Source organism: Oncorhynchus clarkii, chromosome 3 (genome assembly GCF_045791955.1).
Source record: "Oncorhynchus clarkii lewisi isolate Uvic-CL-2024 chromosome 3, UVic_Ocla_1.0, whole genome shotgun sequence".
In the NCBI taxonomy this organism is placed as follows: Eukaryota; Metazoa; Chordata; class Actinopteri; order Salmoniformes; family Salmonidae; genus Oncorhynchus; species Oncorhynchus clarkii.
The window spans coordinates 37,313,398-37,333,660 of NC_092149.1; the positions used below are offsets into that span (position 1 = coordinate 37,313,398).

The following is a 20,263-nucleotide window of genomic DNA, read 5'->3' on the forward strand; positions in this document are numbered from 1 at the left end:
TCCGCAACCGTATAACACCGGTGAAAAAGAAAGAAAAGGCTGGAAACTAACAGGAACTGTTTCAAAACCGCAGAGCACTGTTCATTCGTAACTGTTCATTTTAGTGATTGCCAACTCTGATTGCTTCTGTCAGAAATAAAAATATAATGCCTGTGCAGTGTTTCTACTGTAAGCCTGTCTTTTTGAAGACAAGGAAAAGAGACTGAAAGGAAAGAAATATATACAGTGGACAAAACATTAAGAACATGCTCTTTCCATGACATAGACTGACCAGGTGAAAGCTATGGTCCCTTATTAATGTCACTTGTTACATCCACTTCAATCAGTGTAGACTAAGGGGAGGAGACAGGTTAAAGAAGGATTTTTAGCCTTGAGACAATTGAGACATGGATTGTGTATGTGTGCCATTCAGTGGGTGAGTGGGCAAGACAGAATATGTAAGTGCCTTTGAACAGGGTATGGTAATAGGTGCCAGGCACACCGGTTTCAGTCAAGAACTGCAACGCTGCTGGGTTTTTCACACTCAACAGTTTCCCGTGTTTATTAGTCACACGCGCCGAATACATTTCTTACTTACAAGTCCCAAACAAAAATGCGGTTAAAAAAAAATACAGTTAAGAATAAGAAATACAAGTAAGAAGTATTTAAAGACCAGCAGTAAAATAACAATAGCGAGACTATATACAGTGGGGGTACAGAACTGCTACGCTGCTGGGTTTTTCACACTCAATAGTTTCCTGTGTGTATCAAGAATGGTCCACCACCCAAAGGACATCCAGATAACTTGACACAACTGTGTTAAGCATTGGAGTCAACATGGGCCAGCATCCCCGTAGAACACACAGCGTAGTTGTCCATGCCCCAACGAATTGAGGCTGTTCTGAGGGCAAAATTGGATGGGGTGAGGTGCAACTCAATATTAGGAAGTTGTTCTTATGTTTTGTACACTCAGTGTATTGCCTATCTCATGTGCCATATGTGGGGCTCTCGCAGCATGAAAACCTACGTAAGCAGCAGTCAAGGAGCACAAATTGGGTTTTCAGGACAGTTGCTATTGATCTCTCCTCATCGTGACATTCTAGCTTGACCCTCTCCAAGGTAAACAGCAGCCGTATGTTGAGATGTTTTTTTTTTTCTTTCACTACTTTCTTTCACTCCAGATACAGCTGCATCTCATGCTGACAATGTTAAAGACAGCTTGTTAAATCTGTACATGGTACAGAGGGCCTTTACCACCATGACCTCGTCCTCTGAGTCTGGCCCCACCGTCTTTTCTGGTCGTTGGTGCAGGTCGGGAAGAGAGCAGGGCCCTGGCCTTTAACAGCACCCTGGCAGAGAAGGGAAAGCCCTTTACCCTGAAGGACAGTGTTTGCTTGTTTTAATGTGGTCGCCTCAGTATTTTGGTTTCCAGCAAAAACCCGACCACATATCAACTGACTGCCATGTGCAGACTTGAAAATTACAAGTCCACGGATCGTTTGAGCTGAACGTAAGTTCAACCGCACATAATGTTATTTTTTGTATCCCTGACAGAGATGATGACATTTTATAGTCCTCTTGTACACTTGTACTTGCCCAATAATGACCATGCTCTGCCTTTTTACAATGGCAGTGTCCTGTAAAAAAAACATAGTCCTGTTGACCTCAGACAATAGAACATTAACAAAGTATCTACAGTGCAGTGAGCGGTACTAGGGATGACATCAGGATTCTGAAATGTTTCTGTAAGTGAGTTTGTGCTGAGTCCACCTCAACAAGTGTGTAATGTGGTAGTGGAGTGTGGCGTGTAACTTACAAAGTCAGAGACATGGGACAGTCAGAGGCCCCTTGAGAGGGAAATCAAGACAAGAAAGGGACAACACAGCATCTCAAATGTGCTTTCAACACACAAGTCTTCTACTGCTGACATTCTGCTTAACCTACCTCAGAAGAAAAAGAATTACAAAACTAAGCGTGAGACTATACAGCATCTCTGACCCCTTTCCAGCCCTCCCTGGTAACAACCACAAATCTAACCAGGCCTCGTGAAAGCTAGGTGTAAGATTAATATACATTTAGTGTGAGCAGCATTGCAGAGCTCGGAGACCTAAACCTCTGGAGGGATAGCGTTACGGTTCAAGCCCTGTTTTGTGGTGGGTTGAAACAGGGTAATTTTAGGCCCAGTTACATGAATAATAACTGGAAGCAGTGTGTAAATCAGCGTTGTCAGATTTAATACCTGGGTGTGATGGGGGAAAGGGTGCATGCATTGCTTTTGTTTACATCTAGTCCCACATCTAGCGCTGTCATAACTCTTATGCTAACCAGTCTGTTATGATCCTCTTAAAGTGAGATTTTGCTAGGCGTTGAAACTGTGGTCTGCTCTGAGTGTCAATTGTTAAATTTAAGCAATCTATGCATCAGATAGTAGGATTAAATTACCCCAATGATTGAACAACTGCCTCAAAGTGAACATCCATGATAGCTTTGCCTGCTCAATTAAAACACAGCCTTTGAGCAAGCCATGCTAAAAGTACAATTTTATCCTTACCTCTCTTACCATTCCCGTTAATCATAAATTATTTGACTTCCATGATTCTTCTCATGTCAATAAAAATCGACATTTTACGCCCCACCACTCAATCATAATCATAATTTAATGAAAATAGTCTGGGTAGCCATTTGATTAGGTGTTCAGGAGTCTTATGGCTTGGGGTAGAAGCTCTTTAGCCTCTTGGACCTCGACTTGATGCTCCCGGTACCGCTGGAGTCTTTGACCATTTGTATTACACTCATATTAATAGCAGGGGGGAAAACTACGGAAGCAGCAGAAATATTTAAGTCCATAGAAATGAACAAAAGACATTTAACATGTCTCAAAAACATGTTTGACTATTGTCGAGCTTGTCGACGGATGGTCACTTGTGGTGACACTACTCGGTGCTCAAAAGGGTCAGCAGAGACAAACCACACCCAGTTCAATGACGTTAAACCTGTGCTGCCAAGAGCGATGGCGTCGGTGTCAGAAATGTACGACGTAACCTGGGAAGGTAAACACAGACGATTAAACGTTTTAATGTACTGTACTGTATGACCGACGGTGGGTTGCTAAATCCTTGTGTAATTCGACGTAGTGCATTTTAGCCGTCGTTCGGCGGATGTAGCTGCGTATGTGCCAGCCATCTCATCACGCCAGCTGCTGACTTGTTCGCTAGCTAATTCGGCTGGCTAATACGAGATAGCCACTTAGCTAGCACATTATTTCTGCCTGGATTTCTTATTTTGAAGTTAGCTAGCTAACGTTAAGAATTGATTAATCTGTTTTTGTTGTCGTAGCTAACAGTCCACAGCATGTGTGGGTTTAAGGATACACAGCATGCTAAACTAGCTAGCCAGTTTAAGTACCTTACGCCTGTCATCTGATTATAACTAAGTTAGCTAGCAGTCTGTTGTCGCTCTGCCTCTAGCTGGCTTGCTAAAATACACGGTCTTGCAATGGATACTACTAATAGGCAGTTTAGTCACCCGTTTAATCACCCGTTTAATCACCCGTTTAGGTGATTTGTCTAACGTCAAAATAAATCACAGCACGTTTTGGGTCTCAACAGTTAACTGATTAGTTTTGTACAATACCATTGGCCATTAATGTTGTAAATGTAATTGAATTACTAAAACTGACATTTAAAAGGATGCTGTTTCCTGTTGACAAGACATTGATAAATAGCACAATGCCAAAATACCGTTTTAAAGTGTCCAAATTGGAAAGTATTCAGACCCCTCAGCAAATTCCCCAGCAATCTACACTCAATACCCCATAATGACAAAGTGAAAACACGTTTAGAAATGTTAGTAAATTTACAAATAACAGAAATACCTTATTTACATAAGTATTCAGACCCTTTGCTATGAGACTTGAAATTGAGCTCAGGTGCATCCTGTGTCCATTGATCAGCCTTGATGTTAATACAACTTGGAGTCCACCTGTGGTAAATTCAATTGATTGGACATGATTTGGAAAGGCCTGTCAATATAAGGTTCACAGTTGATAGTGAATGTCAGAGCAAAAACCATGCCAATTGTCCATAGAGCTCTGAGACAGGATTGTATCGAGGTACAGATCTGGGTAAGGGTACCAAAAAATGCCAGGGAGGTGATCCAGAACCCAATGGTCACTCTGACAGAGCTCTAGAGTTCCTCTGTGGAGATGGGAGAATCTTCCAGAAGGACAACCATCTCTGCAGCACTCCACCAATCAGGCCTTTATGGTAGAGTGCCTAGATAGATGGAAGCCACTCCTCAGTAAAAGGCACATGACAGCCCGCTTGGAGTTTGCCAGAAGGCTCCTAAAGGACTCTCAGACCATGAGAAACAAGATTCTCTGGTCTGATGAAACTAATATTGAACTCTTTGGCCTGAATGCCAAGCGTCATGTCTGGAGGAAAGCTGGCACCATCTCTATGGTGAAGCATGGTGGTGGAAGCATCATGCTTTGGGGATGTTTTGCAGCGGCAGAAACTGGGAGACTAGTCAGGATCTAGGCAAAGATGAACGTAGCAAAGTACAGAGAGATCCTTGATGAAAATCTGCTCCAAAGTGGTAAGGACCTCAGAATAGGGAGAGACGGTTCACCTTCCAACAAGACAACGACCCTAAGCACACAGCCATGCAACACTTTTTGTTTATCACATCCATCGATAACGGGGCAAACGTTTGGGGTAACTGCATTCTAAGACCTGCGACCCCCAGCGCATATGACAAAATCAATAGTACAAACCCAAAGATTTTGATATTTTTTAAGCAATTGATCTTGTGTCATTGTGTAGGCTATAGACATTCTGAGGTAAAAATGGATGACATCCTGATGACTGCCTCATCTCTGTACCCCACATATATAATTATCTTACAGATTCAACCACAAGTCCAGGGAGGTTTCCCAATGCCTCGCAAAGAATGGGACCTATTGATTGATGGGTAAAAAGAGAAAAAAGCAGACATTGAATATCTTTTGAGCATGGTGAATTTATCACACTTCTGAATCGTGTATCAGTACACCCAGTCACTACAAAGACACAGGCATCCTTCCTAACTCAGTTCCTGGAGAGAAAGGAAACCGCTCACCGTGAGGCAAGTGGTGACTTTTTAAAACAGAGTTTAATGGCTGTGAAAGAACACTGAGGATGGATCAACAACATTGTAATTACTCCACAATACTAAGCTCATTGACAGAGTGAAAAGGAAGTCTGTACAGAATAAAATTATTCCAAAACATGCATCCTGTTTTCAACAAGGCACTAAAGTTATACTGCAAAACTTTTGGCAAAGCAATTAACTTCTTGTCCTGAATATGAAGTGCTATGTTTGAGGCAAATCCAATACAACAGATTACTGAGTACCACTCTCCCTACTTTCAAGCATAGTGGTGGCTGCATCATGTTATGGGTGTTAAAGAAACAGAATGGAGCTTAACCACAGGCCAAATATGTGACCGATCGCCTTGATTCGGTCTTATGTAGCAACATTTGAAATTGTGTTTTTTACATTGACTAAAGTAGACTCCGAGCTAGAAAATGGTATATCATACACTGCAGTTGAGGAACAATGGGAAAGTTCTTCTGCTTTGAAAGTTGATAAACTTGTAAACCCACTTTTGAGAAAATGGTCCTTGAATGTTTTGGTACACCTTCTGGCGAGGTCTTTACACCCATTCAGCATCGTTCACACCCTCTTAAGCCTTAGCCCCACCCATCTCTTTAAGGATTCACTTGTGAGGCCATGTGGTAAACACGCAATATCAAATAATATCAGAGTTTATTTGTCACATGCATAGGATACATAAGGCGTAAATGCTACAGTGAAGTGGGTTAACTGTATACATGGATGAACGCTTCATGGCAGACTGGAACCATTTAACTAAGTTTTGTTTGTAGCTACATCTTGGGTGTGTTCGTAAATTCAATATGGAGTGCCAGAGTGACCTCTGGGCGTTCGTAAATTCAGAGCGTTGTCAGATTGTCCGTTCGTAAATTCAGAGGGTTTGTTCAGTAGGGTTGGTCCGAGCGTTCTGTCCTTACAACGGCAGTCAAGCACCCAAGCTAACATTGACTACTTCCGGACACAAATGAGAGAGAATCTCACTCTGACAATTTTACTCGCCTTAGCAGACCTGGTTAGGCTGTTTTCATGTTATCCAGAGTGTTGGTGACTAACTGTGCTGCTGGCAACAATTCAATTGTTTGTTTTTTTAGGAAGGTTTACTTATTCCGGCAATATTCAACGAATGTTGAGCGTTCGTAAATTCATCAGTTATTCTGTCGGAGTACATAGCCAGAGTGAGTTTACGAGCACACCTCTTGTCTGGCCAGCATTGTGTCAAGTCACTCCGGTTCACACTGACTGTGGCGTGTGCAGGAAGTAGCCCATTACTTTATCCAATTGATCTGTCGATAGCGCCTGCTAAATTGGGGTCATCAATGATGTTGAGAAAAGTAGCAAAACTTTTGTAGTTCTCGATGGCTAATGTTATATCTTTCAAAAACGTCGCGGTAGAAAGGACTGTCATCACATACTGAACAGCTCACGTTTTAGACAGACGCAAGCTACATGGCAGACCAATCCAAACTCCTCTCCTGGCATGTCCAGCCCATCCATTATCTCAGCCAAACTAATTGTACAATCCAGGTGTGCAAAGCTCTAGAGACTTACCCAGAAAGACTCACAGCTGTAATTGCTGCCAAATGTAATTCTAATATGTATTGACTCAAGGGGTTGAATACTTATGTAATCAAGATATATTAGTGTTAGACAAATGACAAATCCATTTTAATTCCACACAACAAAATGTGGAGAAAGGGGTCTGAATACTTTCTGAAGGCACTGTATGTCAGGAACCAGTAGGTAGCCCAGATTTTAGAGAGTTGGACCAGTAACCAGAAAAAGTGTGCACTGAACTGCCTACTCGAGTAGAGGGCTGCTGGTTCAGGATCATTACCATCCACTACTGTTGTGCTATTTAGCAAGTTTTGATAATTGGAATGTTTTGATCATTGTGTTCACAGAAATGAGAGACAAGCTGCGGAAGTGGAGGGAGGATAACCACAGAAACAGTGAGCAAATCGTGGATGTTGGTGAAGAATTGATAAATGAGCATGCATCCAAACTTGGAGATGACAGTAAGTACATATGTATTAAATCAAGATTCACATCAGACCAATTTCTAGTGCTGCTGTAGTAGGCAGAATCTGTTTCTACACAATGATCCACAACACTAGCCATCCATCACAAGATGTTTGGGAGCCAAGGACTTGATTTGTCAATTTGGTTTCATTCTTGATTTAAGAAAAAGTAGCATTATAATATGAAGGATGTCAACTTTGAGGCTAGACATTTTGGTGATGGAGGTGTATAGTGTTTTCAGGCATCAAAGATATACACAAAGCCAACATTTACAGTTGGGCAGCATGTTCCATTTTGACTACATTTAGTGGCAGAAGGGGACATTCATTAATATACTGTATTCTCAGTCTGTCAGAAAACATGCAAATACTCCAATCTAGATTTTATATGGACTGCTATGGTTTGTAGTTTCTCTGCAACATGATTGCTAGAACAGGTTGTGCAGTAGGCCTATGACTGATTTGGTCTTGTCACAGTTCTCTGCTCATGAAAGCAAGGAAGGGCATCAATCTCTTAGAAAATGACTGGTTCTCCCAATGGTGAATTAATTCAGTATGGAATCAAGGAGTACCGACTTCCTTTGTACAGGCATAGAATAACAGGGAACCAACCTGCTGGAGATATGATTAGGCCTGTGTTATGCTGCGAAGACATTGAATACATGTTACTTAGAAGGAGAGCGACCATACACTTGTTAACACCTTCCGGTTCAGTTTACACCCTTTTCACTGGTAGTCCAATGGGAGACTGTCCACTCAAGCGGTCATATAATGTATGCATCGTTTTTGATTGGTCAAAAAAAGAGTCCCAACATTTAACAAGGCACACCATTTAATTTAATAGCATTCCGGGTGAAGCTGGTTGAGAGAATGCCAAGAGTGTGCAAAGCTGTCATCAAGGCAAAGGGTGGTTACTTTGAAGAATCTAAAATATATAATATATTTTGATTTGTTTAACACTTTTTTTGGTCTCTACATGATTCCATATGTGTTATTTCATAGTTTTGATGTCTTCACTATTATTCTACAATGTAGAAAATACAAAAAATAAAGAAAAACCTTGAATGAGTAGGTGTGTCCAAACTTTTGACTGGCACTATACATACATACATACATATACAGTGCCTTGCGAAAGTATTCGGCCCCCTTGAACTTTGCGACCTTTTGCCACATTTCAGGCATCAAACATAAAGATATAAAACTGTATTTTTTTGTGAAGAATCAACAACAAGTGGGACACAATCATGAAGTGGAATGACATTTATTGGATATTTCAAACTTTTTTAACAAATCAAAAACTGAAAAATTGGGCGTGCAAAATTATTCAGCCCCTTTACTTTCAGTGCAGCAAACTCTCTCCAGAAGTTCAGTGAGGATCTCTGAATGATCCAATGTTGACCTAAATGACTAATGATGATAAATACAATCCACCTGTGTGTAATCAAGTCTCCGTATAAATGCACCTGCACTGTGATAGTCTCAGAGGTCCGTCAAAAGCGCAGAGAGCATCATGAAGAACAAGGAACACACCAGGCAGGTCCGAGATACTGTTGTGAAGAAGTTTAAAGCCGGATTTGGATACAAAAGATTTCCCAAGCTTTAAACATCCCAAGGAGCACTGTGCAAGCGATAATATTGAAATGGAAGGAGTATCAGACCACTGCAAATCTACCAAGACCTGGCCGTCCCTCTAAACTTTCAGCTCATACAAGGAGAAGACTGATCAGAGATGCAGCCAAGAGGCCCATGATCACTCTGGATGAACTGCAGAGATCTACAGCTGAGGTGGGAGACTCTGTCCATAGGACAACAATCAGTCGTATATTGCACAAATCTGGCCTTTATGGAAGAGTGGCAAGAAGAAAGCCATTTCTTAAAGATATCCATAAAAAGTGTTGTTTAAAGTTTGCCACAAGCCACCTGGGAGACACACCAAACATGTGGAAGAAGTTGCTCTGGTCAGATGAAACCAAAATTGAACTTTTTGGCAACAATGCAAAACGTTATGTTTGGCGTAAAAGCAACACAGCTCATCACCCTGAACACACCATCCCCACTGTCAAACATGGTGGTGGCAGCATCATGGTTTGGGCCTGCTTTTCTTCAGCAGGGACATGGAAGATGGTTAAAATTGATGGGAAGATGGATGGAGCCAAATACAGGACCATTCTGGAAGAAAACCTGATGGAGTCTGCAAAAGACCTGAGACTGGGACGGAGATTTGTCTTCCAACAAGACAATGATCCAAAACATAAAGCAAAATCTACAATGGAATGGTTCAAAAATAAACATCCAGGTGTTAGAATGGCCAAGTCAAAGTCCAGACCTGAATCCAATCGAATCTGTGGAAAGAACTGAAAACTGCTGTTCACAAATGCTCTCCATCCAACCTCACTGAGCTCGAGCTGTTTTGCAAGGAGGAATGGGAAAAAAATTTGGTCTCTCGATGTGCAAAACTAATAGAGACATACCCCAAGCGACTTACAGCTGTAATCGCAGCAAAAGGTGGCGCTACAAGGTATTAACTTAAGGGGGCTGAATAATTTTGCACGCCCAATATTTCAGTTTTTGATTTGTTAAAAAAGTTTGAAATATCCAATAAATGTCGTTCCACTTCATGATTGTGTCTCACTTGTTGTTGATTCTTCACAAAAAATACAGTTTTATATCTTTATGTTTGAAGCCTGAAATGTGGCAAAAGGTCGCAAAGTTCAAGGGGGCCGAATACTTTCGCAAGGCACTGTACATACATACATACATACATACATACAGTGCCTTCAGAAAGTATTCAGTATCCCTTGACTATTTCCACTTTTTTTAACCTCATCAATCTACATACAATACAGCATAATGACAAAGGAAAAACTGCTTTTTAAAATTTTTGGCTGATTTATTAAAAACTGAAATACCACATTTACATACGTATTCAGACCCTTCACTCAGTACTTTGTTGAAGCACCTTTGGCAGCGATTACAGCATCAAGTCTTTTTGGTTATGACGCTACAAGCTTGCCACACCTGTATTTGTGGAGTTTCTCCTATTCTTCTCTGCAGATCCTCTCAAGCTCTGTCAGGTCTTTCCAGAGATGTTTAATCAGGGTTCAAGTCTGGGCTCTGGTTGGGCCACTCAAGGACATTCAGAGACTTGTCCCGAAGCCACTCCTGCATTGTTTTGGATGTGTTCTTAGGGTTGTTGTCCTGTTGGAAGGTGAACCTTCGCCCCAGTCTGAGGTACTGGGAGCTCTGGAGTTTTCATCAAGGATCTCTCTGTACTTTGCTCCGTTCATCTTTCCCTCGATCCTGACTAGTCCCTGCCAGGTTTCCTCCAGACGTGATGCTTAGCATTCAGGCCAAAGACTTCGATCTTGGTTTCATCAGATCAGAGAATCTTGTTTCTCATGGTCTGAGAGTCTTTAGGTGCCTTTTGGCAAACTCCAAGCGAGCTGTCATGTGCCTTTTACTGAGGACTGGCTTCCTCCTGGCCACTCTACCATAAAGGTCTGATTGGTGGAATGCTGCAGAGATGGTTGACGTTCTCCCATCTCCACAGAGGGACTCTGGAGCTCTGTCAGAGAGACCAGCCATGGGTGGGCCAGGCCAAGCCAACCGGCCTGAGTTTTTTCCCCACAAAAGGGCTTTATTACAGACAGAAATACTCCTCAGCAACCCCACCCCCCCCCCTCAGACGATCCTGCAGGTAAATACGTCCGATGTTGAGGTCATGGGCTGGCGTAGTTACACGCGGTTGTGAGGGCGGTAGGACGAACTCCCTCAACTTGAGACATCTGTGGCGTTGTGTGACAAAACTGCACATTTTAGAGTGACCTTTTATTTTCCCCAAGCACAAGGTGCACCTGTGCAATGATCTTGCTGTTCAATCTGCTTCTCGATATGCCACACCTGTCAGGTGGATGAATTATTTTGGCAAAGGAGAAATGTTTACTAACAGGGACATAAACACATTTGAAGAAATAAGCTTTTGTGTGTATGGAACATTTCTGGGAGCTTTTATTTCAGCTCATGAAACTTTACATGTTTTGTGTATAATATATGTTCAGTATATTTATATTTGTCTTATGGCTTAGGGGTAGAAGCTGTTCAGGGTCCTGTTGGTTCCAGACTTGGTGCATCAGTACTGCTTGCCGTGCGGTAATATAGAATCTCTGGAATCTTGGACAATTTTTAGGGCCTTCCACTTACACCATCTGGTATAGAGGTCCTGGATGGCAGTGAGCTCAGTCCCAGTGATGTACTGGGTCATACCCACTACCCTCTACTGCTTTGCGATCGGATGACAAGCAGTTACTATACCAAGCTGTGATGCAGCCAGTCAAGATGCTCTCAATGGTGCAGCTGTAGAACTTTATGAATATCTTTTCAGCCTCCTGAGGGGGAAGAGGCGTAGTCCTGCCCTGTTCACGACTGTTGGTTTGTGTGGACCATGATTGACCCTTAGTGATGTGGACACAGAGGAACTTTAAGCTCTCGACCCGCTCCGCTACAACACCATCAATGTGAATGGTGGTTTGGTTGGCCCTCCATTTCCTGTAGTCCATGATCAGCTCCTTCATCTTGCGGCTGTTGAGGGAGAGGTTTTTGTCCTGGCACCACACTGCCAGGTGTCTGACCTCCCTATAGGCTGTCTTGTCGTCGGTGATCAGGCCTGCCGCTGTTTTCATCGACGGTGTTGGAGTCGTGCACTTCTTCTTGTAACTTTTTGGAGCAGGGGTAACGTGTCTTGCTCTGGCACTTTGGGTTCCTAGTACTCGCCTCGGAAACCTGACACTGCCCCCCCCCCCCCGTATATTTTTAACCTCAGTTTCAACATACTAGCTAGCCAGCTAACTAGCTAGTAGTCAGTAAGCCACTGCTAGCGGTCATCAGCTAACCTTAGCCCGGTCAACTCCTGTCAGTCTGCACAGCACGATTCAACCCAGAGCATACCAGACTGCCTTTTTTTTTTTTCTCCACATCTCTGGTTTCCTACCGCAAGCACTGAACCTTTTCACCTGGATCATCGCAGCTAGCTAGCTGCTATCTGAGTGGCTATCCCCTGGCTCTAACATCTCTGTCCCGAAGCAAGCACCAGTGAGCCTGGAACTAGCCCTGTGCTAGGCCAATTTCCTGGTTAGCTGATGAGGTCCGTCAGCCACTCCTTGGGCTACAATACATATTTTGCCAATTTGCCTGGACCCCTTTTACTTCCGACACGGAGCCCCGCCAATTCCATCACGACTGGTCTACCGACGTAATCCGCCCGAGGGGTTTCAACAGGCTCCTCGGTTGCGACGTCCCCTGAAGACCCATCCGCTAGCTGCGGCCCGCTAGCTATCTAGAGCATATCGGACTGTTAGCTGAAGCCATTTTCTTGGGCTACAATACCTATTTTGCCAATTGACCTGGACCCTTTTACTGCCTACACGGAGCCCTGCCGATCTAACAATTCTGGTGTGCCGACGTAACCGTCCGAAGGGGCTACAACAGACTTCTTCCATCGCGACGTCCCCCTAAGGCCCTTCTGCTAGCCCCAGCCTGCTAGCTGTCTGAATCGCCATGTCTCCAACTCGCCGAGCTTCCCACTGGTCCCTATGATCACTCGGCTAAGCATGCCTGTCTCGTCCATTGCTGTTTTGGTTAGTGATTATTGTCTTATTTCACTGTAGAGCCTCCAGCCCTGCTCAATATGCCTTAGCTAGCCCTTTTGTTTCACCTCCCACACGTGGTGACCTCACCTGGTCTAAATAGCCTGGTCTCATAGCCTTTAGCCGTACCCTTAACCTACTTCTCCTCTGTTCCTCTGGTGATGTAGAGATTAATCCAGGACCCGCAGTGCCTAGCTCCACTCCTACTCCCCAGGCGCTCTCATTTGTTGACTTCTGTAACTGTAAAAGCCTTGGTTTCATGCATGTTAACATTAGAAGCCTCCTCTCTAAGTTTGTTTTACTCACTGCTTTGCTTAACCTGTTGCGACGACCAAACCCGGATCCGGGATTCTATTTATAGACCTAAGCTCATTACCATAACGCAACGTTAACTATTCATGAAAATCGCAAATGAAATGAAATAAATATGCTAGCTCTCAAGCTTAGCCTTTTGTTAACAACACTGTCATCTCAGATTTTCAAAATATGCTTTTCAACCATAGGAAAACAATCATTTGTGTAACAGTAGCTAGCTAGCGTAGCATTTAGCGTTAGCATTAGCGTTAGCATTAGCGTTAGCATTTAGCAGGCAACTATCACAAAAACAAGTAAAGCCTTCAAATAAAATAACTTACCTTTGAAGAACTTCTGATGTTTTCAATGAGGAGACTCTCAGTTAGATAGCAGATGCTCCGTTTTTCCAAAAAGATTATTTGTGTATTAGAAATAGCTCTGTTTTGTACATCACATTTGGCTACCAAAAAAAAAAAAAAAAAAAAAAAAAAAAAAACGAAAATTCAGCCCTCAAAACGCGAACTTTTTTCCAAATTAACTCCATAATATCGACTGAAACATGGCAAACGTGGTTTAGAATCAATCCTCAAGGTGTTTTTCCACATATCTCTTCAATGATATATCCTTCGTGGAAGCCTGGTTTCTCCTTGCTCTCAAATGGAAAAATAATTGCACCTGGCTTTACGCTCCAATTTCGACGCAGGGACACCAGGCGGACACTTGGAAAATGTAGTCTCTTATGGTCAATCTTCCAATGATATGCCTACAAATACGTCACAATGCTGCTAACACTTTGGGGGAACGACAGAAAGTGTAGGCTCATTCCTTGCGCAATCACAGCCATATAAGGAGACAATGGAAAACAGAGCTTCAGAAATTCTGCTCATTTCCTGGTTGATGCATCATCTTGGTTTAGCCTGTAGAATGAGTTCTGGGGCACTTACAGACAATATCTTTGCAGATTCTGAAACTTCAGAGTGTTTTCTTTCAAAAACTGTCAAGAATATGCATAGTCGAGCATCTTTTCGTGACAAAATATCGCGCTTAAAACGGGAACGTTTTTTATCCAAAAATGAAATAGCGCCCCTAGAGATCAAAGAGGTTAAGAAGGCCACCGAAAATCCTGAAATTTCCATCCCTAACTATAACATTTTCCGACAAGATAGAACTGCCAAAGGGGGCGGAGTTGCAATCTACAGCAGAGATAACCTGCAGAGTTCTGTCATACTGTCCAGGTCTATGGCCAAACAATTCGAGCTTCTGCTTCTAAAAATTCACCTTTCCAGAAACAAGTCTCTCACTGCTGCCGCTTGTTATAGACTGTGCCCTGGACACCATATGTGAATTTATTGCCCCCCCCATCTATCTTCAGAGCTCTAACAGATACTGTTAGATGACCTAAACTGGGACATGCTTAACACCCCGGCCGTTATACTATCCAAGCTAGATGCCCTCAATCTCATACAAATGATCAATGAACCTTCCAAATACAACCCCAAAACACGGGCACCCCTAAATAAGCATGCCCATTTAAAAAAATATAGAACCAGGAACAAATATAGCCCTTGGTTCACTCCAGACCTGACTGCCCTTGACCAGCACAAAAACATCCTGTGGCGTACTGCATTAGCATCGAATAGCCCCCGCGATATGCAACTTTTCAGGCAAGTTAGGAACCAATATACACAGGCAGGAAAGCAAAGGCTAGCTTTTTCAAACAGGAATTTGCATTCTGTAGCAAAATCTCCAAAAAGTTCTGGGACACTGTGAAGTCCATGGTGAATAAGAGAACCTCCTCCCAGCTGCCCACTGCACTGAGGCTAGTAAGCACTGTCACCACCGATAAATCCACGATAATTGAGAATTTAACTAAGCATTTTTCCACGGCTGGCCATGCTTTCCACCTGGCTACCCATACCCCGGTCAACAGCCCTGCACCCCCCACAGCAACTTGCCCAAACCTCCCCCATTTCTCCTTCACCCAAATCCAGATAGCTGATGTTCTAAAAGAGTTGCAAAATCTGGACCCCTACAAATCAGCTGGGCTAGACAATCTGGACCCTCACTTTCTAAAGTTAACCACTGCAATTGTTGCAACCCCTATTACTAGCCTGTTTAACCTCTTTGATCTCTAGGGGCGCTATTTCATTTTTAGATAAAAAACGTTCCCGTTTTAAGTGCGATATTTTGTCACGAAAAGATGCTTGACTATGCATATTCTTGACAGGTTTTGAAAGAAAACACTCTGAAGTTTCAGAATCTGCAAAAATATTGTCTGTAAGTGCCCCAGAACTCATTCTACAGGCGAAACCAAGATGATGCGTCAACCAGGAAATGAGCAGAATTTCTGAAGCTCTGTTTTCCATTGTCTCCTTATATGGCTGTGATTGCGCAAGGAATGAGCCTACACTTTCTGTCGTTCCCCCAAGGTGTTAGCAGCATTGTGACGTATTTGTAGGCATATCATTGGAAGATTGACCATAAGAGACTACATTTTCCAAGTGTCCGCCTGGTGTCCTGCGTGGAATTCGGTGCGCAATTGCCAGCTGCTTGTACTTTTCCATTTGATTGAGGGGAGAAACCATGCTTCCAAGAACGATATATCAATGAAGAGATATGTGAAAAACACCTTGAGGATTGATTCTAAACAACGTTTGCCATGTTTTCAGTCGATATTATGGAGTTAATTTGGAAAAAAGTTCGCGTTTTGAGGACTGAATTTTCGTTTTTTTTTGGTAGCCAAATGTGATGTATAAAACGGAGCTATTTCTAATACACAAAGAATATTTTGGGAAAAACTGAGCATCTGCTATCTAACTGAGAGTATCCTCATTGAAAACATCAGAAGTTCTTCAAAGGTAAATGATTTTATTTGAAGGCTTTTATGTTTTTGTTGAAATGTTGCGTGCTGGATGCTAATGCTAACGCTAAATGCTATGCTAGCTAGCTACTTTTACACAAATTATTGTTTTCCTATGGTTGAGAAGCATATTTTGAAAATCTGAGATGACAGTGTTGTTTACAAAAGGCTAAGCTTGGGAGATGGCATTTATTTCATTTCATTTGCGATTTTCATGAATAGTTAACGTTGCGTTATGGTAATGAGCTTGAGTCTGTATTCCTGATACCGGATCCGGGATGGGGAGATCAGAGAGGTTAACCTCTCTTTCGTATGGTCTGAGATCCCCAAAGATTGGAAAGCTGCTGCGGTCATCCCCCTCTTCAAATGGGGAGACACGCTAGACCAAGCTGTTACAGACCAATATCTATTCTACCCTGCCTTTCTAAGGTCTTCGAAAGCCAACATAACAAACAGATCCCCAACCATTTCGAATCCCACCGTACCTTCTCCGCTATGCAATCTGGTTTCAGAGCTGGTCATGGGTGCACCTCAGCCACGCTCAAGGTCCTAAATTATATCATAACCGCCATTGATAAAAGACAATACTGTGCAGCCGTACTCATCGACCTGGCAAAGGCTTTCAACTCTGTCACTCACCACATTCTTATTGGCAGACTCAACAGCCTTGGTTTCTCAAATGACTGCCTCGCCTGGTTCACCAACTACTTCTCAGACAGAGTTCAGTGTGTCAAATCGGAGGGCCTGTTGTCCGGACCTCTGGCAGTCTCTATGGGGGTGCCACAGGGTTCAATTCTCAGGCCGACTCTTTTCTCTGTATACGTCAATGATGTCGCTCTTGCTGCTGGTGATTCTCTGATCCACCTCTACGCAGACGACACCATTCTGTATACTTCTGGCCCTTCTTTGGACACTGTGTTAACTAACCTCCAGACGAACTTCAATGCCATACAACTCTCCTTCCGTGGCCTCCAACTGCTCTTAAATGCAAGTAAAACTAAATGCATGCTCTTCAACCGATCGCTGCCTGCACCTGCCCTCCCGTCCAGCATCACTACTCTGGACGGTTCTGACTTAGAATATGCGGACAGCTACAAATACCTAGGTGTCTGGTTAGACTGTAAACTCTCCTTCCAGACTCACATTAAGCATCTCCAATCCAAAATTAAATCTAGAATCGGCTTCCTATTTCGCAACAAAGCCTCCTTCACTCATGCTGCCAAACATACCCTCGTTAAACTGACCATCCTCCCGATCCTTGTCTTCGGCGATATCATTTACAAAATAGCCTCCAACACTCTCCTCAGAAAATTGGATGCAGTCTATCACCGTGCCATCAATTTTGTCACCAAAGCCCCATATACTACCCACCACTGCGACCTGTACGCCCTCGTTGGCTGGCCCTCGCTTCATACTCATCGCCAAATCCACTGTCTCCAGGTCATCTACAAGTCTCTGCTGGGTAAAGCCCTGCCTTATCTCAGCTCACTGGTTACCATAGCAGCATCCACCCATAGCACGCGCTCCAGCAGGTATATTTCACTGTTTACCACCAAAGACTATTCCTCCTTTGTCCGCCTTTCCTTCCAATTCTCTGCTGCCAATGACTGGAACGAATTGCAAAAATCACTGAAGCTGGAGACTCATATCTCCCTCACTAACTTTAAGCATCAGCTGTTAGAGCAGCTCACAGATCATTGCACTTGTACATAGCCCATCCAACTACCTCATCCCCATATTGTTTTTTTTTCTCCTTTGCACCCCAGTATCTACTTGCGCATTCATCTTCTGCACATCTATCACTCCAGTGTTTAATTGCTAAATTGTAATTGCTTCACCACTACGGCCTATTTATTGCCTTACCTCCCTAATCTTACCTCATTTGCGCACACTGTATATAGATTTTTTTCTATTGTGTTATTGACTGTGCGTTTTGTTAATTTGATGTGCAACACTGTTGTTGTTTGCGTCACACTGCTAAGCTTTATCTTGGCCAGGATGCAGTTGTAAATGAGAACTTGTTCTCACCTGGCCTACCTGGTTAAATAAAGGTGAAATATAATAATACATTTTTTTTAAAGTCGCATACAGTTGCAAGGAAAAGTATGTGAACCCTTTGGAATTACCTGAATTTCTGCATAAATTGGTCATACAATCTGATCTTATCTTCATTTAAGTCACAACAATAGACAAACACAGTCTGCTTAAACTAATAACACACACAAACAGTTATATGTTGTAATGTCTTTATTGAACACACCGTGTAAACATTCACAGTGCACAGTGGGAAAAGTATGTGAACCCTTAGATTTAATAACAGGTTGACCCTCCTTTGTCAGCAGTAACCTCAACCAAACATTTTCTGTAGTTGCAGATCAGACTTGCACAACGGTCTGGAGAAATTTTGGACCATTCCTCTTTACAAAATTGTTTCAGTTCAGCAATATTCTTGGGATGTCTGGTGTGAACCGCTCTCTTGAGGTCATGCCACAATATCTCAAACGGGTTGAGGTCAGGACTCTGACTGGGCCACTCTAGAAGGCATATTTTCTTCTTTTGAAGCCATTCTGTTGTTTTACTTCTGTTTTGTGTTGTTGTACTGTTGCATCACCCAACTTCTGTTGAGTGTTAATTGGAGGACAGATGGCCTTTATTTTATTTTTTGGTCGATGATAGCTAGCTGTCCAGGCCCTGAGGCAGCAAATCAGCCCCAAACCATGATGCTCCCTCCACCATGGTTTGCTGTGCCTTTTTTTTCTCCATACATAGTGTTGTGCTCCCTCCAAACAATTCTACTTTAGTTTCATCTGTCCACAGAATATGTTGCCAGTAGCACTGTGGAACATCCATGCGCACTTTTGCGAACTTCAGATGTGCAGCAATATTTTTTTATTTTTGGACAGCAGTGGTTTCTTCTGTGGTGTCCTTCCATGAAACCATTCTTGTTTAGTGTTTTAGGTATCGTAGACTCGTCAACAGAGGTGTTAGCATGTTCCAGAGACTTCTGTAAGTATTTTGCTGAAACTAGGATTCTTCTTAACTTCATTGAGCATTCTGTTGTGCTCTTGCAGTCATCTTTGCAGGACGGCCACTCCTAAGGAGAGTATCAACAGTGTTGAACATTCTCCATTTATAGACAATTTGCCTTACCATGGACTGATGAACATCAAGGCTTTTAGAGATACTTTTGTAACCCTTTCCAGCTTTACGCAAGTCAAAATTCTTAATCTTTGGTCTTCTGAGATCTCTTTTGTTCGAGGCATGGTTTACATCAGGTAATGCTTCTTGTGAATTGCAAACTCAAATTTTGTTAGTTTTTATAGGGCAGGACAGCTCTACCAACACCTCCAATCTCATCTCATTGATTGGACTCCAGGTTAGCTGACTCGTGACTCCAATTAGCTATTGGAGAAGCTAGGGGTTCACATTCTTTTTCCAACCTACAATCATTTGCGTGTTATTAGTTTAAACACACTGTGTTTGTCAATTGTTTTGACTTAGATTAAGATCGGATCAAATTCAATGACCAATTTATGCATAAATCCGGGTAATTACGAAGGTTTCACATACTTTTTCTTGGCACTGTAAGTTGCATGGACTCACTCTGTGTGCAATAATAGTGTTTAACATGATATTTAAAATAAGATTAAGAAAAGGGATGGCTAGAAATGTAATGTTTGGAAAAAAATTGGTGATGTGGTAAGAGGATGATAGCAGTGCCAGCTATGTTGTGTTGTGAGACAGTCACAAGACGGGACTTTAAATAGGCCTATGGCATGTCAAGAACTGCCCACTGTTTAGATGTGTTGAATGGAAACTGAAATCTGGACACTGACTGTAGGTCTATAACCTCTCACACAGCGTTATTTATAACTCTTGCAGAATTAACAATTTCTTGCAGTAAAATTATACACCAAATGTTGGCAAAATTTGAACTTGGGCACAGGAGTGAGAAATATGATTTCTACATCTTGAGAGAATGCAATGCTCAGTTAGCACCTCTACAGATGGTATGTCTTTATCATAAAAGCTGATAGTATTTCAACCACCTAAAATATGCATCGAAGCTGACCTAAAATCTTATCAGAAACACCTTAGGTCGTTTTCACAGCTTTCTTTTTCCTTACCGGTCAAACTGATGTCATTTAGGACATTTTTTGGGGTTATTGTATATTTTTTTTGCGTTATTGTATTATCTCCCCCGTCCGTAAACGTCTTTGCTCCGCGAATGATGAAGAGAACTTTGAATGCTTCAATCTAGTTGACAACAGTATTCTATCGCTCTATTACATTATTCTGTTGAGCCAAGGTTTATT

At 42.5% G+C, this 20,263-nt stretch overlaps 1 protein-coding gene across 1 annotated transcript in view; it reads left to right on the forward strand.

Moving 5' to 3' along the window:
* The first annotated feature begins 2,949 nt into the window (after window positions 1-2,949).
* LOC139394532 (ER membrane protein complex subunit 2) overlaps window positions 2,950-20,263 on the forward strand; it is a 68,445-nt gene continuing 51,131 nt past the window's right edge. Inside the window, exons 1-2 of the mRNA XM_071142626.1 lie at window positions 2,950-3,029; window positions 7,035-7,148. Of these exons, the coding sequence (XP_070998727.1) occupies window positions 2,990-3,029; window positions 7,035-7,148 (154 nt within the window). The 5' untranslated portion in view covers window positions 2,950-2,989. The remainder of the gene's footprint in view (window positions 3,030-7,034; window positions 7,149-20,263) is intronic.